The sequence below is a fragment of the Dendropsophus ebraccatus genome, chromosome 7 (assembly GCF_027789765.1).
Source record: "Dendropsophus ebraccatus isolate aDenEbr1 chromosome 7, aDenEbr1.pat, whole genome shotgun sequence".
NCBI classification, from domain to species: domain Eukaryota; kingdom Metazoa; phylum Chordata; class Amphibia; order Anura; family Hylidae; genus Dendropsophus; species Dendropsophus ebraccatus.
In genome coordinates, this window is record NC_091460.1 from 131,709,124 (window position 1) to 131,728,194 (window position 19,071).

A 19,071-nucleotide genomic window follows, 5' to 3' on the forward strand; every position below is an offset into this window, starting at 1 on the left:
CGTGATCAAACTCAATTATATCACCAGTGTCCGGACGGAGCTGATCGCTCTATTGTGCCTTTCTGCTCTACATTTTCCGTTGACATAACACAAATGGGGGAAAAAGTTTCTGATTTCACAGGGGGAGTTACCAGCTGGTGATAACAAGGGCAAACATCTCCACTAACAATGTTCCTGGCAGAGTTAAGACCACAATGGGCCACAAAGGAGGGATGTCTACATTATTATAGAAGGTGTCCCCTGTTTTTATTAAAAACATTAAAAAACATTAAAACATTATACTAAACTGCTGATCACATTTTTTTTTATAAAGTAAATCATCTAAATTAAAAAAGATAGGTAAATATCAGTGAGCAATACAGAATCTATTATAAACCAGATTATACAAGGTTTTTTTTTAAAATTATTTACCAAAATATTTTCTACAGTCAAAGTGCTTTAGGATCCCGATATATTGTTCAGATAATGTTAGGCTGGGTTCACTCTACATTTTCTCATCTGTTTTTACAAAAAAAGGATAATTTTCGAGTACATTGACTTCCATCGTAAAAAAAAAAAGGATAAAAAATCTGTTTACATGGACTTCCATCATCAAAAAAAGATCAAGACGCATCCATTTTTAGTGTACACAAAAACTTCCATCATAAAAAAGGTTCAAAACACATCTGTTTTTTTTTTACTTTGACTTCTATTGTAAAAAAAAAAAAGATAAAAAAACATCCGTTTTTAGAGTATATTGACTTCCATCATAAAAAAAACAGGATCAAAACACGTCCTTTTTTTTTTTTTTTAGAGTACATTGACATCTATAATAAAAAAAAGAATAAAAACACGTCCATCATAGAAAAAAGGGATCGAAACACATCCATTTGTAGTGTACACAAAAACTTCCATCATAAAAAAGGTTCAAAATACATCTGTTTTGTTTTTTTAGAGTACATTGACTTCCATTGTAAAAAAAAAATCAAAAAACATCCGTTTTTAGAGTATATTGACTTACATCATAAAAAAACAGGATCAAAACACAGCTGTTTTTTTTTTTATATATATAAAACATTGACTTCAATAATTAAAAAAGGATCAAAACACATCTGTTTTTTTTTTTAGAGTACACAAAAACTTCCATCATAGAAAAAAAGGATCAAAACACATGTTTTTTTAGAGTACACAAAAACTTCCATAATTAATATAAGGATATTTTATTTTTATTTTTTTTTTAGAGTAGATTGACTTCCATCATAAAAAAAAAATCAAAACACATCCATTTTTTTAAGACTACACAAAAACTTTTATCAAAACACCACCGTTTTCTTTTCAAAAAATATGGTCGACCACATTTTTGTGTATGTTAAAAGAACCGATGTCTTCTGATCCCCCCCCCCATACACACACCCGTTTTTTTTTTTTTTTTTTCTTTAAACGGATGAAAAAAACGTAGTGTGAAACGAGCCTTACTAGTTTCTGCATGAAATCTGCACATTAAGTGTCTCTATGTAAACTCCAGCCTGGTAACCTTCATACATATTTAACACCCGCTCATATGCATCTTTAATCGTGACAATCCTCTCTAATTCAACAGCTCAGATACATTTCCCCATAGGTGCCAATCAGATTACATTGGTCATTTTTCAACAGGGGACGGCAAAAGGACGTCATTGACTGGTTGGAAGGGACAAAGCATTGGTGCTTGGTAGTATCTCCGCCACAGATGACTGAAGCCAAAGCCAGGACATCGAGAGCAACAGAACGCTCCGACCAGTGTCAAAAGGGTTTGTAGACAAAACAGAGTTGTGTGACCCCTTCATTCTGGGAATCAGTGGGGGTCCAAGCTCATGGCTAGCCCCCAATGTAATAGTATCACATGGCAGAAGATAACTAAAAGGAGTTTATTGGGATTTTTCATTGCTGCTCGGTCCTTAGGATCGGTCATCAATAGGTGAACAGTGGGGGTCCGCACAACCATAAATAGTATTTTTCAGATACATTTAACCGGTTTATTACTATCCAATGAAACAGTTCACCCATTACTTAGGGGCTGTTTGTTGTCTGATTACACAGCTTTAATAGGCTATGTTCACACAGCATTTTCTCAACTCCATTTAAAACAACGTCCGTTATTTTGAGGCTAAAATAACGGACGTTATTTAGCAGCCTGGCCTCCCCGTAGTGCAATGACTGGTGTTAGTACATTATTCTAGTTTGGTTACTAATTGGACTTTGGATGCGGCTTAATTGAAAAGTCCATCAAATTTAACAGTAAAAACGAAGAAAGAACGGTGACAAAAGGAAAACTGTGTGTGAACAACTAATAAAAAACGTCCACTGTTTGCAAAAGACGTCCGAAAGTAATGATCATGTTCATTATTATGACGTCCGCGGCAAAAACGTCCTTTATTCAATACACTGTGTGCATTGGACGTTCGTTTTCCCATTGACTTCAATGCATTGATAAAAACGGACATTATTTTAAATATGAAAATCGGCCACCTTTTCAATATTTTTGACGTTGTGTGAACATAGCCATAGGGCGCTAAAGCTATAGTAACTGCCGTTTTGCTGATTTAGAAAGAATTTTTATTTTTTGTGTTGCTTTTCTGCTTTTTTCTTACAGAAAGAGCGCCATTCTTGTTCTTAGTTTGTGTGCAGTATTGCAGTTCATCTCTATTGAAGTGTATAAAGCTAAGGGCTCTATCGTTCGAAAAATCATTAGATCATTCGAAGTTCAACGATAATCATTTTATTTAATGGTGTGTTTACACAGACAGATTTATCTGACAGATCTTTGAAGCCAAAGCCAGGAGCAGACTATAAACAGGGAACAGGTCATAAAGGAAAGACTGGGATCCATCCTCTTTTCAAATCCATTCCTGGCTTTGGCTTCCAAAATCTGTCAGATAAATCTTTCTGTGTAAACGCACCCTAATAACAGACGATTAACCCCTTAACGACATCGGGCGTAAATTTACGCCCTGATGCCGGTAAGGGAGTTCAGAGCGGGGCCGCGCGGCGGCCCCGCTCTGAACCGCGCCGGTCCCGGGTGCCGCGTGTAGCCCGGGACCGTAGGTATTAGCAGGCACGGTCCGATCGCCGTGCCCGCTAATACAGTAATCGGATGCAGCTGTCAAACATGACAGCTGCATCCGATTACCGGACGCAGCGTCATCCCTGGTGTCTAGTGGGGAGATCGCTCCTCCGGGATGTTATCCCGGAGGAGCGATCTCCGTAAATGAAGCCGGCCGGGGACCGCTCCAAGATGGCGCCGTCCCCGGCTCGGCACTCGTTTACTTCCGGCTGCAGCAGCCGGAAGTAAACGAGTGCCTATCTCATGGATCTCTGCAGCATATCTATGCTGCAGAGATCTCTATGAGAGATCAGATCACTTATACTAGAAGTCCCCCAGGGGGAATAACCCTAACCCCAGGGGGCTTCTAGTATAAGTGTAAAAGTTTAAAAAAAAATGTCATTATTAGTAAAAAGCCCCCTCCCCTAATAAAAGTCTGAATCACCCCCCTTTTCCCAGGTTATAAATAAAAGTAAATAAATAAATAAATAAATAAATAAACATGTTTGCTATCGCCGTGTGCGTAATCGCCCGAACTATTAATTAATCACATTCCTGATCTCGCACGGTAAATGGCGTCAGCGCAAAAAAATCCCAAAGTGCAAAATTGCGCATTTTTGGTCGCATCAAATCCAGAAAAATTGTAATAAAAAGCGATCAAAAAGTCGTATATGCGCAATCAAGGTACCGATAGAAAGAACTCATCATGGCGCAAAAAATGACACCTGACACAGTCCCATAGACCAAAGGATAAAAGTGCTATAAGCATGGGAATGGAGCGATTTTAAGTGACGTATATTTGTTGACAATGGTTTAAATTTTTTACAGGCCATCCGATACAATATAAGTTATACATGTTACATATCGTTTTAATCGTAACGACTTGAGGAACATATATAACAAGTCAGTTTTACCCCAGGGCGAATGGCGTAAAAACACATTTCCCCCAAATAAACAAAATGCGGGTTTTTTTTCAATTTCACCACACTTTGATTTTTTTTCTGGTTTCGCAGTGTACTTTATGCAAAAATTCAGCCTGTCATTGCAAAGTACAATTAGTGACGCAAAAAATAAGGGCTCATGTGGGTCTCTAGGTGGAAAAATGCAAGTTCTATGGCCTTTTATGCACAAGGAGGAAAAACCGAAAACGCGAAAATCGAAATTTGCTCTGTCCTTAAAGGGTTAAACAACCAACGTGACATTGTTGGGCAATTGGTAGAATTTGGACCTATTTTTATCATTGATCGTTCGGTGTAATAAGACGTTCGGTCGTTCGCAGTAGCGACGACAGGATGACCGCAAGAACGATCATAAGTAACGATCATTGTTGCGTGTAATTAGGTGAACGATTTCAGGTAACTCACCATAGCAGTCGTTTGAGATCGTTTATCGTTAATCATCAAAAAATCACTTTGTGGACTAGGACCTTAAGTTAAGACCAAACAAAACCTGATGACAGGAGTAGTGCTGTTTTTAGAGCAGGGATGAGGAACCTTCGGCCCTCCAGCTGATGCAAAACTACAACTCCCATCATGCCTGGACAGCCTTCGGCTGTCCAGGCATGAGGGGAATTGTAGTTTTGCAACAGCTGGACGGCCGAGGGTTCTTCATCCCCATTTTAGAGGAAGGTAACTATGTATTTCTAATCTTTGATAACCTCTTCAGAAGCTAATTGCCATGCATGTATCCATAAATATGGTGAACAGCTCAGAACCAGCTATGTTAACACAACGTACTATATATGAAAAGGACGGCCGTTGTTTCCATTAAAACAAAAGCCGTTCTATTCATACTGCGATGAAATGCATTGAAATGAAAGCAACAACTCTCATTTGTTTGGCATTAAAAACAACGGCCGTTGTTCAATACATTGTGTAAAAACAACAGCCGTGACTTCAATGCATATCATTGCAGTATGAAAAGAATGGCCGTTGTTTTCAAAAATAGTACGTTGTGTGGGCATAGCCATAAATGGAAAATAGCTAAGAATTATTTTGCTTCGGCTAAGCTACCGAGACACATCTTCTCCGCGAATGGCTAATTCAATATCACATTATTAAACTATGAGGGAGAGTTATCAAAGATGGTGTAAAGTGAAACTGGCTCAGTTGCCCCTAGCAACCAATCAGATTCCACCTTTCATTCCTCACAGACTCTTTGGAAAATGAAAGCTGGAATCTGATTGGTTGCTAGGGGCAACTGAGCCAGTCTCACTTTACACCATGTTTGATAAATCTCCCCTATTGTAACTGTACAAGTTGCTTCCTTATTTTTTTTTCTTCTTTCAAATCAACTGGTGTCAGAAAGTTATATAGATTTGTATTTCAAATCTTTTAGTACTTATCAGCTGCTGTATGTCATAGATATAGACATAGATATGTAGTACATACATACAGCTGCTGATAAGTACTGGAAGACTTGACATTTTTTTATAGAAATCAATTACAAATTATTGGCACTTTCTGACACCCGTTGATTTAAAATAATTTTTTTTTCCGTCGGAGTTACCCTTAAACATGTGAATAAACAATGCCATAATGGAAATATATAGAGAATAGTGCGGATACAATAACATAACAAATGCTGTAAAGGGAAAGTATATGATTCCATTGACACTTTCAGCATGTTTTTTATATACCGCATGCACATGCTGTCCAAGTATATATAGATTTATTATACAGATATGTATATAAGAATAATAGAATACACTCAAAACTGACACTTGATTATTTGTGGGTCAAAGTTGAACCATTTCCCTAGTGTAATGAATGGCAGTGAAGCTGTTTGTCCTCTTTTTTTTCTTTTCTTTTTTTTTGCCCCTTTTATGCTTTATTAACTGTGAGCTATAAATTGCTTCAAAAGATGAAATGATACTTCAAAGTGTATGAGAAGTAGAAGGCAGCGCCTTGTTGACAATGTATGGAACGTTTACCCTTCCCATGGTCTTGTGTCCGAGGGGGAAGGGCGCAGAACACAGGCGGAGGGGCTGGTGAATAGTCCTAAACTAGCGTGAGGCGAGGATTTCAGGTCCTTCTAGTCTCTGACCCTGTGATGTGCTTTGTTTAACAGGGGCAGCTGCAGTTATCAACAGATGTTTCGGCAATAAATAATTGGTATCATCTCAGAAGAGGCCCGTCTACCTGTGGAGAGGGCATAATGCGGAAAACACTGCTCTGCTATTCTAGCCACATTAATCTCTCATCTATCCAGGTTTCTCGGGGCGCTTCCTGCAGGTGCTTATTCGCAGAGAATCAGGACTGTACTCTTTTAAGTTTAAGAAGCTTTGCAGGGGTCACGGAAAAGGTCAAAGTCAGCCATAAATTTCTGTCTAAGGTCACAAAAAAAAGCCGAAATAAAATGACAATACAGAATTAGTCTAATGTTGCAACATAATCAGCCAAATGTAAGGGGCTGGCTTCCTTCTTAATGCACGCCGTGCGCACACATACACAAAGGATAAAAGTGAGCGCATTGTGCTCGGCCGACACTGGCTTACAGCTTAGGACCAGATACTAGAGAAAAGATGCCCCACGTTGCTTTCTCAAGGGCTTTAGTGAATAAGATGCATTGAATATCTTAATATGATGTTCTGATAAGTATTACACGTAAGCTGTAAGACTAGGACCAGGTTTCTTTTAGAGGAGAAGTCTCCCGGTACTGAGCGTTTTTACCATGACTCTTATTCTTAAATACTGAACATTAAAGTAAGACGGGAAAGAAAAAAAAACAATGCGTGTGTGTGCATCTGTTTTGATCCATTTTCCCATTGACTTCCATTATAAAAAAAACGGGTCAAAACGCATCAGTTTTTAACAGAAACAAAAAATTTGGTTGACCACATTTTTGCGTACATTAAAAAAAAAAACTGAGTCTTTTTGATCAGTTTTTTTTTATAATGGAAGTCAATTGCAAATGCATCCGTTTTTTTTCCAAATTTTTTGGTAAATTGGATTAAAAAAAATGGAAGAAAAAACGTAGGGGGAAATTTATCAAGGGTTTTGCGCCTATTTTTAGGTGAATAATTTGATTTTTCACCCATTTTTGGTCTAAGTTCTATTTATGAACCAGTATTTGACAGGCGAATATTTTTTTAGATGCGACTTTTCTTTAATCTGCCTGTGTTGAGTATTCACCCAAAAGTTTGCATAATCCGGGATTAGCGCCCAATTTATCATTTGCGACTTTTTAAAAAGTCGCAGAAACAGGTGCAGGCCTACGTCTGATAAGTACCAGGTGAATTTATTTGTGCAACTTTTGCGACTTTTTACTTAAGATACATTCACTATGGCAGTGGTACATTTAAATGAAACAGTGACAAGATATAGGAACATAATACACACCAATCCCCATTAGAATAGTTGCACACATTAGACTCCTTAATAAATGTCCCCCAAAGTGTGAACCCACCCTAAACCATAATTAAACATAAACTTGAATTTTTAGGAATAAATGAGCAACACATGACTTCCAGATAACATCCCCATAGTGGTAGATAGAGATGAGCGAATCGCTCATCTAAACGAATCGAAGCCACCGGCCTTTCAGCGCTGCTCTACTCCCTGCCGCACAATCCCGGGTGCTGGGGAAAAGCTGGATCAAATCCTGGGAAACTGGAAGAAGTTTCTCAGGGTTGGATCCAGCTTTTCCTGGCATCCTGGGAGGAGCGGCAGGGAGCAGAGCAGCGCTGACAGGCTGGTGGATTGATGAGTGGAGTGCTGAACAAACTAATCGCTTTGCTTTGTTTAGATGAGTAATTTGCTCATCTCTAGTGGTAGACAGCACAAAAAGCGCTTTGCCCCAAATTAACAAAAGAGCCCCCTTATTCCTCAGTGACCAGAATTATGACCCCTCATTCCGCTACTACTAGCAGAAGGGCCTAATTTTTCCAATTCTTATAAAAGGCTCTGCATCCTCTTCTCCAAGTAGTCAGGTTACCGACACAACAAGGCCATACTGCCCAATAATCAGAGCAGGGGCGCATTTATCAATGTCCGCCCCTGGCGCATGCCACAGGAAAGGTGTCTTCTCCATGGTATATGCCAGGCGTAGGGCACGGCAAGGTGGGGAGGAAACGTGGTCTCCACATGTGCCTAATTTATTATGGTTTTTCATGGCATAAACCATGGCAGAAATCTACACCTGCTGTAGGACACCTACACCTGGAGTAGGTGTAGATATCTGTGTAAGCCCCGCGACAGGTGCAGATCCCACCGGATTCACTAACAGGCGTGTATCTCCTAGTAAATCTGGCAGGGAAAATTAGATCAGCGTACGAGTTCAAGTCATGTGATGTCATGGTGACCCCCTAGACCTTACATGTGCTTCTGTGGTCTCAGTGGGGTCACCATCTAAGATACTAGAACCTCCTGTATGATAAAACTGCATAGACTGTTTCACAATAGTTCATCACAGGGCATTCCCAACACAGTTACCCATGATGATTACACAGTTCCTGTTATACTGAAATAGATAACAGTTCAGTCTCCCTGAATAGATATTCTAAGGGTCCTAGTACACAGGCCGATAACGGCCCGATCAATATTGTAGACCAGCCTACTGTTTACTGAGCCTATTACACGGCCCGATAATCCTTAAGCAAGGGCTGCATGGACATCATAAGCGATGTCCGTGCAGCCCTTGCTCTAACAGTTAAAACATTACCACGCTTCCGTTCTTCTCCATGCAGCCTGCCTAAACTGAAAGGCCGCTTAGCCAAATACTGGCTGGGACCACCATGGCCAGCGACTAGCTGAGTGGCCTGTCAGCTCAGACAGGTCAATTGAAGCTGCCATGACGCATGCAGATCGCAGGAGAACACTGGGAACATGGACAGGTAATGTTTTGTTCAATCATCAGCCACCGGCCACGCATCGCTGTTACATAAGGCCGCCAATTTTAGGTCTGGGCCTAAAGAAACGATCAGCCAATGATCGTTTCATCGGCTGATCGTTGTCTCTATTACACGGAGCGATAATCGGCTAAATCGGGCTGATTCGCCCGATAATTGCTCGGTGTAAGGGTCCATTTACACAGAAAGATTATCTGACAGATTATCTGCCAAAGATTTGAAGCCAAAGCCAGGAATGGATTTGAAAAGAGGAGAAATCTCAGTCTTTTCTCTATGACCTGATCTCTGTTTATAGTCTGTTCCTGGCTTTGGATTTAAATCTTTGGCAGATAATCTGTCAGATAATCTTTCTGTGTAAATGGACCCTAATGCTACGTTTACACGGAACGATTATCGGGCGAATTTTCGCGATAACGATCGAATTCGAACGATAATCGTACGTGTAAACGCGGCTAACGATCGATAAATCGTTCATTTTGATCTTTTAACATGTTCTTAAATCGTCGTTCGCAAAAAATACGCCGATCGTTCCGTGTAAACAGTCGTTCACTGATTTTACCTATGTGTGAGATAGGCTTAAGCGATCGGAAAACGAATTTTCCGTACGATATATCGTTCCATCTAAACGCTGATCGTTATAAAAAAAAATCGTTACTTCGAAATCGTTAATCGTACGATCGGGCCAATAATCGGCTCGTGTAAACTTAGCATAAGTCCAGAATGTGACAGATCTATTACCGCAATGTATTATGCCACATGCGCTATTTAGATAAATTTTATGCCATTTGGCCAGTTCCGTACTTCAGTGGTAGAAATTCTTCTATACCAAAGGCAAATGACTAAGCAGATAGAACCAGCCTGAGTATATTTTTGCCCCGACAAAGTGTTGATGCAAATACATCTTACCCAGGGTTGTCAGATTCAGTAATTGATATAGGCCGGTTATGTCATACCAGTAAATCATGCAGTCTCGGGTTGATAAGGTCTTGTAGGTTTGTTTTGTCTTCTGGGCCCACAGCCTGTTTGTATTGCCACCTCTCTGGCACAAATGGCCACTTCATTTCCTTTGCCTCCTGGATAAGGGTCCTCAGATCGTGTGGGAGAGAATCTGCAAAAGGTCAAAGTGCATGTAAGGATATCTCCGTTCCATAATGACAAGACTCATCTGTTATGTTGTGGTATGCACCTCCTAGAAGAACACCTCACTTTCCCATACACCTTTGAGCACCGGCTACACATTGCTGCCTTCTACCACAACACTTATAATAAGAAAATGTCTGTCAACTTGAGGTCTATTCACTTCTGCCCTCAAGGTAAGCGGAAGCAACCGGCCATTAAATAGGTTTTTAATGGGAAGTAAAACATTGAAATAGCTGTCAGTGAGTGGAGACAAGCTCGTACCCTCCCCAGAAACAGTGATTCCTAAATCAGTAGGAATAAGAACAAGTCCTCCTGCAAAAACATTATCGTTCTCGAAGTTCTAGAACAGATTGGACCCCGACTAGATGGACCCAGTGGTCTTCTTCTGACGACAATCTTCTATGTTTCTAGAGCAGTCTGTGTAGTACTCTCACGGTGTGTCCTATATAAGGGTAGCATAAGGTAGTGACAGAGAAGCAGAACAAAATGATGTATCACTTACATTGTTCTGTGCAGCTAAATCAGAAATATTCTCCTGAATTACATGGACGATAAGTAGTCCTCTCCGTTATGTGCATGAGCCAAGTAGTCCTGGATATTCATGAGAAGCAGAAAACTCCGCCCGCCAGCTGCTGATTGGCGGTTATCTATTCACAGTCAACTGTCAATCAGCAGCTGGAGGGCGGGGGGAGAGGTGTGGCAAGAATCCTATTCTCCTGCATATTAGGAGAATGGTTGATAAAAATGATGTAAGTAATACACCGATCTGTTCAGTATTTATATAACTAGTGTATGCTGCCCTCATTTGGGGCAGCATAAACCTAGTGACAGATTCCCTTTAAGTTTATTTTGGCATAGCATTTTGGACCCAATCTTAAGATGTAAAATGTCCCTACTTTAAAGATGAATGTCCAGCTTACCGATCCTGCTTCTTTACTCACACGGGCTCCCACTCCAACCGATGTAGACACTTGGCAAAACAACTTAAGTCCAGTGATGTGATAAAGCAAAGTGAATTCAGTTTATTAGCTGAAGCCATCAATGTGCGCACACAGTGACAGCGTCCACAGATAAATGGCTTTTGCATTTCGAGTGCGTTTGAGCACCCTTTATTCATGGCCGAGTAAGGGTGCCTAAACACTGAACCCGAAACTTCAGCGTTTAGTTACCGGTTGCTGCAGAAGTTGGATGCCACTCAAGGGAGTCCTGGAAAACATGGATACAGCCATAGGCCATAGGCTGTATCCATGTTTTCCTGGCAGCTCTGCAGCTGTGGGGAATCAAGTGCCGAACGTTCAGATCCAGAAAATGTTATCGAACCTGAAAAATTTGACAGATCCGCTCAGTACTTCTGGAATTGGTTGCAGCCTATGGCTATGGCTCTATCCATATTTTGCAATCATATGACAGCAGAATGATGGTTAATACCAGAAGTAAATGTAAGCTACAGTACCTATGCATAGAGAAGCCAAAAAATTATACACCCCAGCACATAATACAGACTAGGCAGTGTTGGATAATATGCACAGCTGGTAACATAAGGTTAAAGGAAAGCGGCTCATGACTAGAACCTTTTATTTTTCATGGTTAATTATACACTAAAGTGGCCATAGAAGAGCCATAAAGTCATTCACAATATGATAATGGTCAATTAGTCTCCAACAAGTTTTATTAGGATAAATGTACCATAATGGAGAAGGTGTGGCGCACACTAAAATGATGAAGCATTTAGGTAGAGTCAGCTCAATCCATTTGTTTATCTTAATAGGTTCCATATAAACAAATTTGCACTGACATTGATTTAAGGGGTACTCCAGCAAAAATCTTTTTTTTTTTTTCTTCAAATCAACGGTATCAGAAATTTATATAGATTTGTATCTTACTTCTATTTAAAAATCTCAAGTCTTCCAGGACTTATCAGCTGCTCTATGTCCTGCAGGAAGTGGTGTATCCTTTCCAGTCTGACACAGTGCTCTCTGCTGCCACCTTTGTCCATGTCAGGAACTGTCCAGATCAGCAGCAAATCCCCATAGAAAACCTCTCCTGCTCTGGACAGTTCCTGTCTCAGACAGAGTTGGCAGCAGAGAGCTCTGTGTCAGACTGGAAAGAATACACCACTTCCTGCAGGACATACAGCAGCTGATAAGTACTGGAAGACGACAGATTTTTCAATAGTATTACAAAGTACAAATCTATATTAAAAAAAAGGCCGACCCCGGTCTTCTCCTTTAAGGCTGGGTTCAAGCAAGTTTTTGTGTACGCTCAAAAAACGGATGCGGTTTGATCTGCTTTTTTATGATGGAAGTCGGATCAAAACAGATGCACACAAATACATCAGTTGTTTTTTTGTTTTTTTTAAAACGGACTACAAAAAACGCAGTGAGTGAACCTAGCCTAAGTTGTAAACCCCCTTAATGATATATCAATATCAATGATATATTGGATATCCTTATAGGCCGCTTTCATGTATCAGTATTTTGTATCAGTATTGGTTAGTTAAAACATGAATGAAGAACAAATTTTTCCATTTTACTTCATCTCTCTATGGCTATGTTCACACAACTTCAAAAAAAGAGAAAAGGCGGACGATTCTTTCTATTTGAAGTCAATGGGAAGACGGATTTCCGATGCACACAATGTATTGATTAACATACGTTATCACCGCAACTGGCAAAATAATGATCTTGACAATTATTTTTGGACGTCTTTTGCAAACAGCGGACGTTTTTTTATTAGTTGTTCTTTTGTCACTGTTCCTTCTCCATTTTTACTATTAAATTCAATGGACTTACCAATTAAGCCGCATCCAAAGGCCAATCAGTCCACCTGACCTAGAATAATGTACCAACAGCCGTCATTGCACGTAAGACCAGACAGCTAAACGACGTCCGTTATTTTAGACTTAAAATGACAGATGTCATTTTAAACGGAGCTGAAAAAACATGTGAACATAGCCCATGGCTATGTTTACACAATGGGGGAGATTTATCAAACATGGTGTAAAGTGAAACTGGCTCAGTTGCCCCTAGCAACCAATCAGATTCCACCTTTCATTCCTCACAGACTCTTTGGAAAATGAAAGGTGGAATCTGATTGGTTGCTAGGGGCAACTGAGCCAGTTTCACTTTACACCATGTTTGATAAATCTCCCCCAATGTTTTTTCCTCTACGTTTTTGAAAAGAAAAAAATAACGTTCCTTATTTCGCTGTTTGGCCGCCCGTCAGTACAATGATGGCTGTTGGTACCAGAGTCTAGCTCAGGTGGACTGATTGGCCTTTGGATGTGTCTTTAATTGAAAAATCCATTGAATTTTATAGTAAAAACGGTGAAAGGACGGTGAAAAAAGAAAAACTGTGTGTGAATAACTAACAAATAACGTCCATTTTTTGCAAAAGACTTGCGAAAATAATTGACACGGTCTTTAAAATCCGCGCAGGCAACATCCATCATTTTATACACTGTGGGGGAGATTTATCAAACATGGTGTAAAGTGAAACTGGCTCATTTGCCCCTAGCAACCAATCAGATTCCACCTTTCATTCCTCACAGACTCTTTGGAAAATGAAAGGTGGAATCTGATTGGTTGCTAGGGGCAACTGAGCCAGTTTCACTTTACACCATGTTTGATAAATCTCCCTGTGTGCATTGGACGTCCGTCATTCTCCTGACCTTAGTGCATTACATTGAAGTTATTTGAATCGCGACAAAAACAAACGTCTTTTAAGATAAAATAAAAAGAAAACAAAATGGACACCTATAAGTCGCATTCCTTATGGTGCGTTTACACAGAAAGATTATCTGACAGATTATCTGCCAAAGATTTGAAGCCAAAACCAGGAACAGACTATAAACAGAGATCAGGTGATAAAGGAAAGCCTGAGATTTCTCCTCTTTTCAAATCCACTCCTGGCTTTGGCTTCAAATCTTTGGCAGATAATCTGTCTGATAATCTTTCTGTGTAAACGCACCATTACAAATACTAATACAAAGAAGAAAAAAAAACAACCAAAATGTCCACATGTAAAAGTGGCTTCATATGGTGTAATATTAAAGTTTACTAAAACTAGAAAGTAGTTATACTAACAAGTTATGAACAAGACCACAACCATAAAGCGGCGTATGCCTTTTACGTATGCCTTTTATGCTTTGTGGATTTTCCTTTACAATAAAGCAAGACATCTTCAAAAGTTACAACGTGTTTTTTTCCCATCTCTAAAAGTCATATAATGGTGATTCTCTTTGAAAATTTATAGCGGTGATGACCTGCACCGATTCAGAGGAATAACCATAGGCTGACAGACAGACAGACAGACCACCCAAACTGGGCGCTGATACAAGAAGGATGACAGATATGCCTCCTAAAGAGCACAAGAATTCGAGTGAAAATGCCTGCGGCAAAGAGGGATGACTGTCCGGCCTGAGGTCTGGAAAGATAAACAGAGACATGAGAGGAAACTCATCCTATGGACTCTGCTGTCTCTGCATGGCTAGGCCGAGAGAATAAAAGACATACACAAACGTCCATTATGCTTGGAGTACAAGTAGACACTTCTCATCTTCTTCTCCCCCACAGCTGCTTGTTGAATATTTCCAATACAGATGCCATAAAGCTGAATTAATATAGTAATATAGTATAGTAATACAGTGGTGCCTTGGATTACGAGCATAATTCGTGCCGGGACCGTGCTTGTAATCCAAATCCACTCTTTAACCAAAGCAAATTTTCCCATAAGGAATCATTGAAATGCAGACGATTGGTTCCACAACCCAAAAATAATGATTTATTATTCTGAATAACCTGTAAAACAAACATTAAGAAAGCTGGATATGTTATATTATAAGTTACTATACAGTATAGCCAAGCAGTATGTGGTGTATAATGTATAAGTGTAAGTGCATAAGAATGAAATAACAGCAGCAGTTTGTAGATACAGGATGGAACTGCAGATCCCCATAATGCAGTAGTGTAGTACAACAAGCTAGAATAGAGAAGCAGGGCTGCTGTCAGAGGTCTGTGTGGTCACATGACAGCAATGGGGAGGAGGGGGGGTGTTCGGCATGGACCAATCAGGAAGTGAGAATCACAGAGCTGTGCAGGAGGACAGTGACAGAAACTTTTTCTGTTCAGCAGTGTGAGTGGCTGAGTGTAAGTGCAGGCACATTATAGCAGCAGGGTGTATACCTGAGTGTAAGTGCAGGCACATTTTAGCAGCATATCATAAAGAAAAGAATGGTGGAGGCACTCACCGTGTAAAAATGTTCTTTATTAGAAATCTTCGTTAAAAGCCATACAGACAGTGTAGCAGTCAGGCGGGGACACCGCTCAGCAACTGATTGTGTGACAGCTGTTTCCCACGCGCATGCGTGATTCTTCAGGTGTCTGAAGAATCACGCATGCGCGTGGGAAACAGCTGTCACACAATCAGTTGCTGAGCGGCGTCCCCGCCTGACTGCTACACTCTCTGTATGGCTTTTAACGAAGATTTCGAATAAAGAAGATTTTTACACGGAGAGTGCCTCCACCATTCTTTTCTTTATGATATGCTATGATTGCTCTTATTGCATTTCCATGGAAGAGCACCCCGTATCTTACCGCATGATCTAGCCCAGATTCACCATTGTATGCATGTTAATTTTGCCGGTCTGCTGTGTCTTCACTGGGACACATTTTAGCAGCAGTCTGTATAGCGGAGTGTGAGTGCAGGCACATTATAACAGGAATGGAGAGGATGGGAAACACAAGGGCTGACAGAGACTGTAGGGAGCAGGAAGGAATGAGCAGGACATATGTGGGCACATACATGCAGCGCTCTCTGTGCAGGGAGAGAGGGGTTACAGCTATGAAGAGATTACCTCCACAGTCCTGTCCCCTGATGCAAGCCCCAGCCTGAAGTGGATCTGCTATGATTTGGAAGGTGATGGAGACTTCCTGAGTCAGAGTACAGAGCTGTAGACCCCGCTATGCAGACCATGCCCCTCCCCCACTCGCCTCCCACCCAGTACAGGGAGCTCTTACACCAAAGCAATGGTCTTAAACCAAGTTACAATTTTGAAAAACTGTGAGCTCTTAAACCAAAACGCTCTCAATCCAAGTTACTCTTAAACCAAGGTACCATTGTATAGTAGTATAACAGTGCACAGCAACTGAAATATAGTAAGCTAGCCATCCATTTGCCGGAATTCATAATTCGGGAGCGGAAGGCTGAGGGAGATGAGTGAAAGATGATACATTCAGTTTTCCCCATAGTGAGCGCTACAGATTGCGGAGACAGCTGATACAAATACTGGAATACTAGTAAGCAGAGGGGTAAAATCTAGGCTGGAGGGATTTCTTTCATATCAACTGGTGCCAGAACGTGCCAGAGATTTGTAATTTACTTCTGTTAAAAAATGTCTTCAAGTATTTATCTGCTGCTGTATGTGCTGCAGGAAGTGGCGTTTTCTCTCCTGTCTGACACAGTGCTCTCTGCTGCCAACTCTGTCCCGGTCATGAATTGTCCAGAGCAGCAGCAAATCCCCCCTAGAAAACTTCTGCTGCTTTCCAGGCTGGCAAGAATACACCACTTCCTGCAGGACATACAGCAGCTGATAAGAAATGGAAGAATGGAGATTTTTTAATAGAAGTAAATTACAAATCTCTGACACTTTTCAACTGGAAAAATGTCAAATGCAGTGCACACAGAAACCACATCTTCTCTGGATACGGCCGTAGCCCCCCCGTTACGCCCCACCCGCCGCCGCAAGTGGTGCAAAGGGGCCCAAGGCTAATGAAATAATCGCAAAACTGTATGCATAGCAGGCCCCTTTACACCACAAAATGGCACCTAAGTCACATAATACACGTCTCTATAAATGTTCTGGTAAGGTGTGAAAAAAATACAAAAGAGGGCCGAGTCTGACATGCCAAGAAAAGAGAAAGGGTTTGTAACAGGAGGGAATGGTTGACAGAACACAGCTCAAGAAGAAGGAGCACAAAGTCAAAAGATCAGTGGGGGGAAAAGCCAGTTCAGAGCTGGTGTAAAAGTCAGACGAGATATAGGAGGAGTTCTGAGGCAAAATGGGCCGAAGTGAGATAATAGCTGGACAAAGACAAGTCAAGGGATGGCTTCTGAAGAACCGGAAGTACAGGAAGCAGAAGCACTGCAAATACACAATAGACCACCTAACAGATCACTCATTGTTGCATGTGGTGAATCACTGGATGTAACTGCACTTTACTCATACAACCTGCAGACCAACTACTACAATGCACCATCATTGCGGTCAGGCCTCATATGTGCTTTGCCTGAACCACTAATATGTCACTGGTGTGATGGTTGCATGTTTAAGAAGATGGAATACTCCATTAGTTTGAAGAAACTTCAGTAGGTTGAAGAAATAGGTTAGGATTGGGATAAGGCTGAGGATAAGGTGGGATGGGATTAAAGGGGTTCTCAGACGAAAATCTTTTTTTTTTTTTTTTTTTTTTTCATATCAACTGGTTTCAAAAAGTTAAATAGATTTGTATTTTACTTCTATTTAAAAATCTCCAGTCTTCCAGTACTTATCAGCTGCTGTTTGCCCTGCAGGAAGTGGTGTATTCTTTCCAGTCTGACACCTCTGTCCAAGAGCAGTAGCAAATCCCCATAGAAAACCTCTTCTGCTCTGGACAGTTCCTGTCTTGGACAGGGGTGATAGCAGAGAGCACTGTGTCAGATTGGAAAGAATACACCACTTCCTGCAGGACATACAGCAGCTGATAAGTACTGAGATTTTTAAAATAGAAGCAAAAATTACAAATCTATATAACTTTCTGAAGCCAGTTAATTTGAAAGAAAAAGATTTCCACCAGAGTACCCCTTTAAGTGCACATTCTTTGTGAATAGCTGTGAAGATAGGTTGTGGGGCTTATACATATCTATATGTGTGTGTCTATACTGTCTATACGTGTGTACACATATGTCTATATGTGTGTATACTGTATGTATTAATTTTTTATATATAGATAAATGTAAAGACATTACATTAGATGACAAGCAATGTTAGCTTAGTAAGCTCTGGACATGAATTAATTATAACACGTAACAATCATGCCTTGAGGGAAATTGTCTCTTTCGTGAAGCACAGTACATTGGTGTGCATAGCCTGTCACTGTTTTGGAACACGTCCAAAGATAGTAAAGTTTGTTTTACTTATTGTGAGCATTAATAGATCCCTTTAAGGCGCCTAATTTATGTATAATTTAGATTTTATATAGTGTGACAGATAACTGTACGATTTATAATGTCTTGATGTCCTTTTTTATTTTTTACTCTGTGTATATTATTTTATGTTGTTTTTTTATCAACCGAATATTTAGGGCAGTAAAGTGAATTATATGGTTGATGTTAATAATACCACAATATGTGATATAAAAAGCACGGTTGGATATGTACGCTACAATATAAAACCTACATTCATTATGTTGAAAGGAAAAAAAAAAATGCCATAGTAGATAAAAAGGGTTGGTGATACAGTCTAAAACAAAAGCCCTTCAGTTTGTGACTTGGCACTAAAACCAATGATGCAAGTGTCTTCACGAGTCCGTTATCTAGACGTTAGGGCAGCTATGGCAGGACACCTGCTCGTGGAAGATGAGCATCAACTCAACTGCTTTCCATCAGTCCCCTGAAGCGGAATATTCCGAGTCATTCATTCATCCCGAATCATGCATCGCTTTAACTGTTCCAGTCTGAAAATGTGTTGTACGTCATAATATTCAAATAGAACATGATTGTACACGGCAATAAATTCCTGTATCTGAAAACAATTATAATTAAGGAATCCGTGACACTACTACTACTGTTAATGGTGATGATGGTCATACTGTAACGACTAATAATAATAATAATAATGATAAAAAAAAAATACATATATATATATATATATATATATATTTCTAAAACTAATTAATTAGACATAAATAAATAAATATATATATATATATATATATATATATATATATATATATATATATACACACACACAGTGTTGTCCGCTTTA

At 40.0% G+C, this 19,071-nt stretch overlaps 1 protein-coding gene across 3 annotated transcripts in view; it reads right to left on the bottom strand.

The window, feature by feature from the left end:
- ALPK1 (alpha kinase 1) overlaps positions 1-19,071 on the bottom strand; it is a 106,016-nt gene that overhangs the window by 35,165 nt on the left and 51,780 nt on the right. For 2 of the 3 annotated variants that reach the window (XM_069978499.1, XM_069978498.1), the window contains exon 3: positions 9,863-10,017. The exons of the other annotated variant lie outside the window; for it this stretch is intronic. In XM_069978499.1, coding sequence (XP_069834600.1) covers positions 9,863-10,017 — 155 coding nt within the window. The remainder of the gene's footprint in view (positions 1-9,862; positions 10,018-19,071) is intronic. 3 annotated transcript variants of the gene reach the window in all.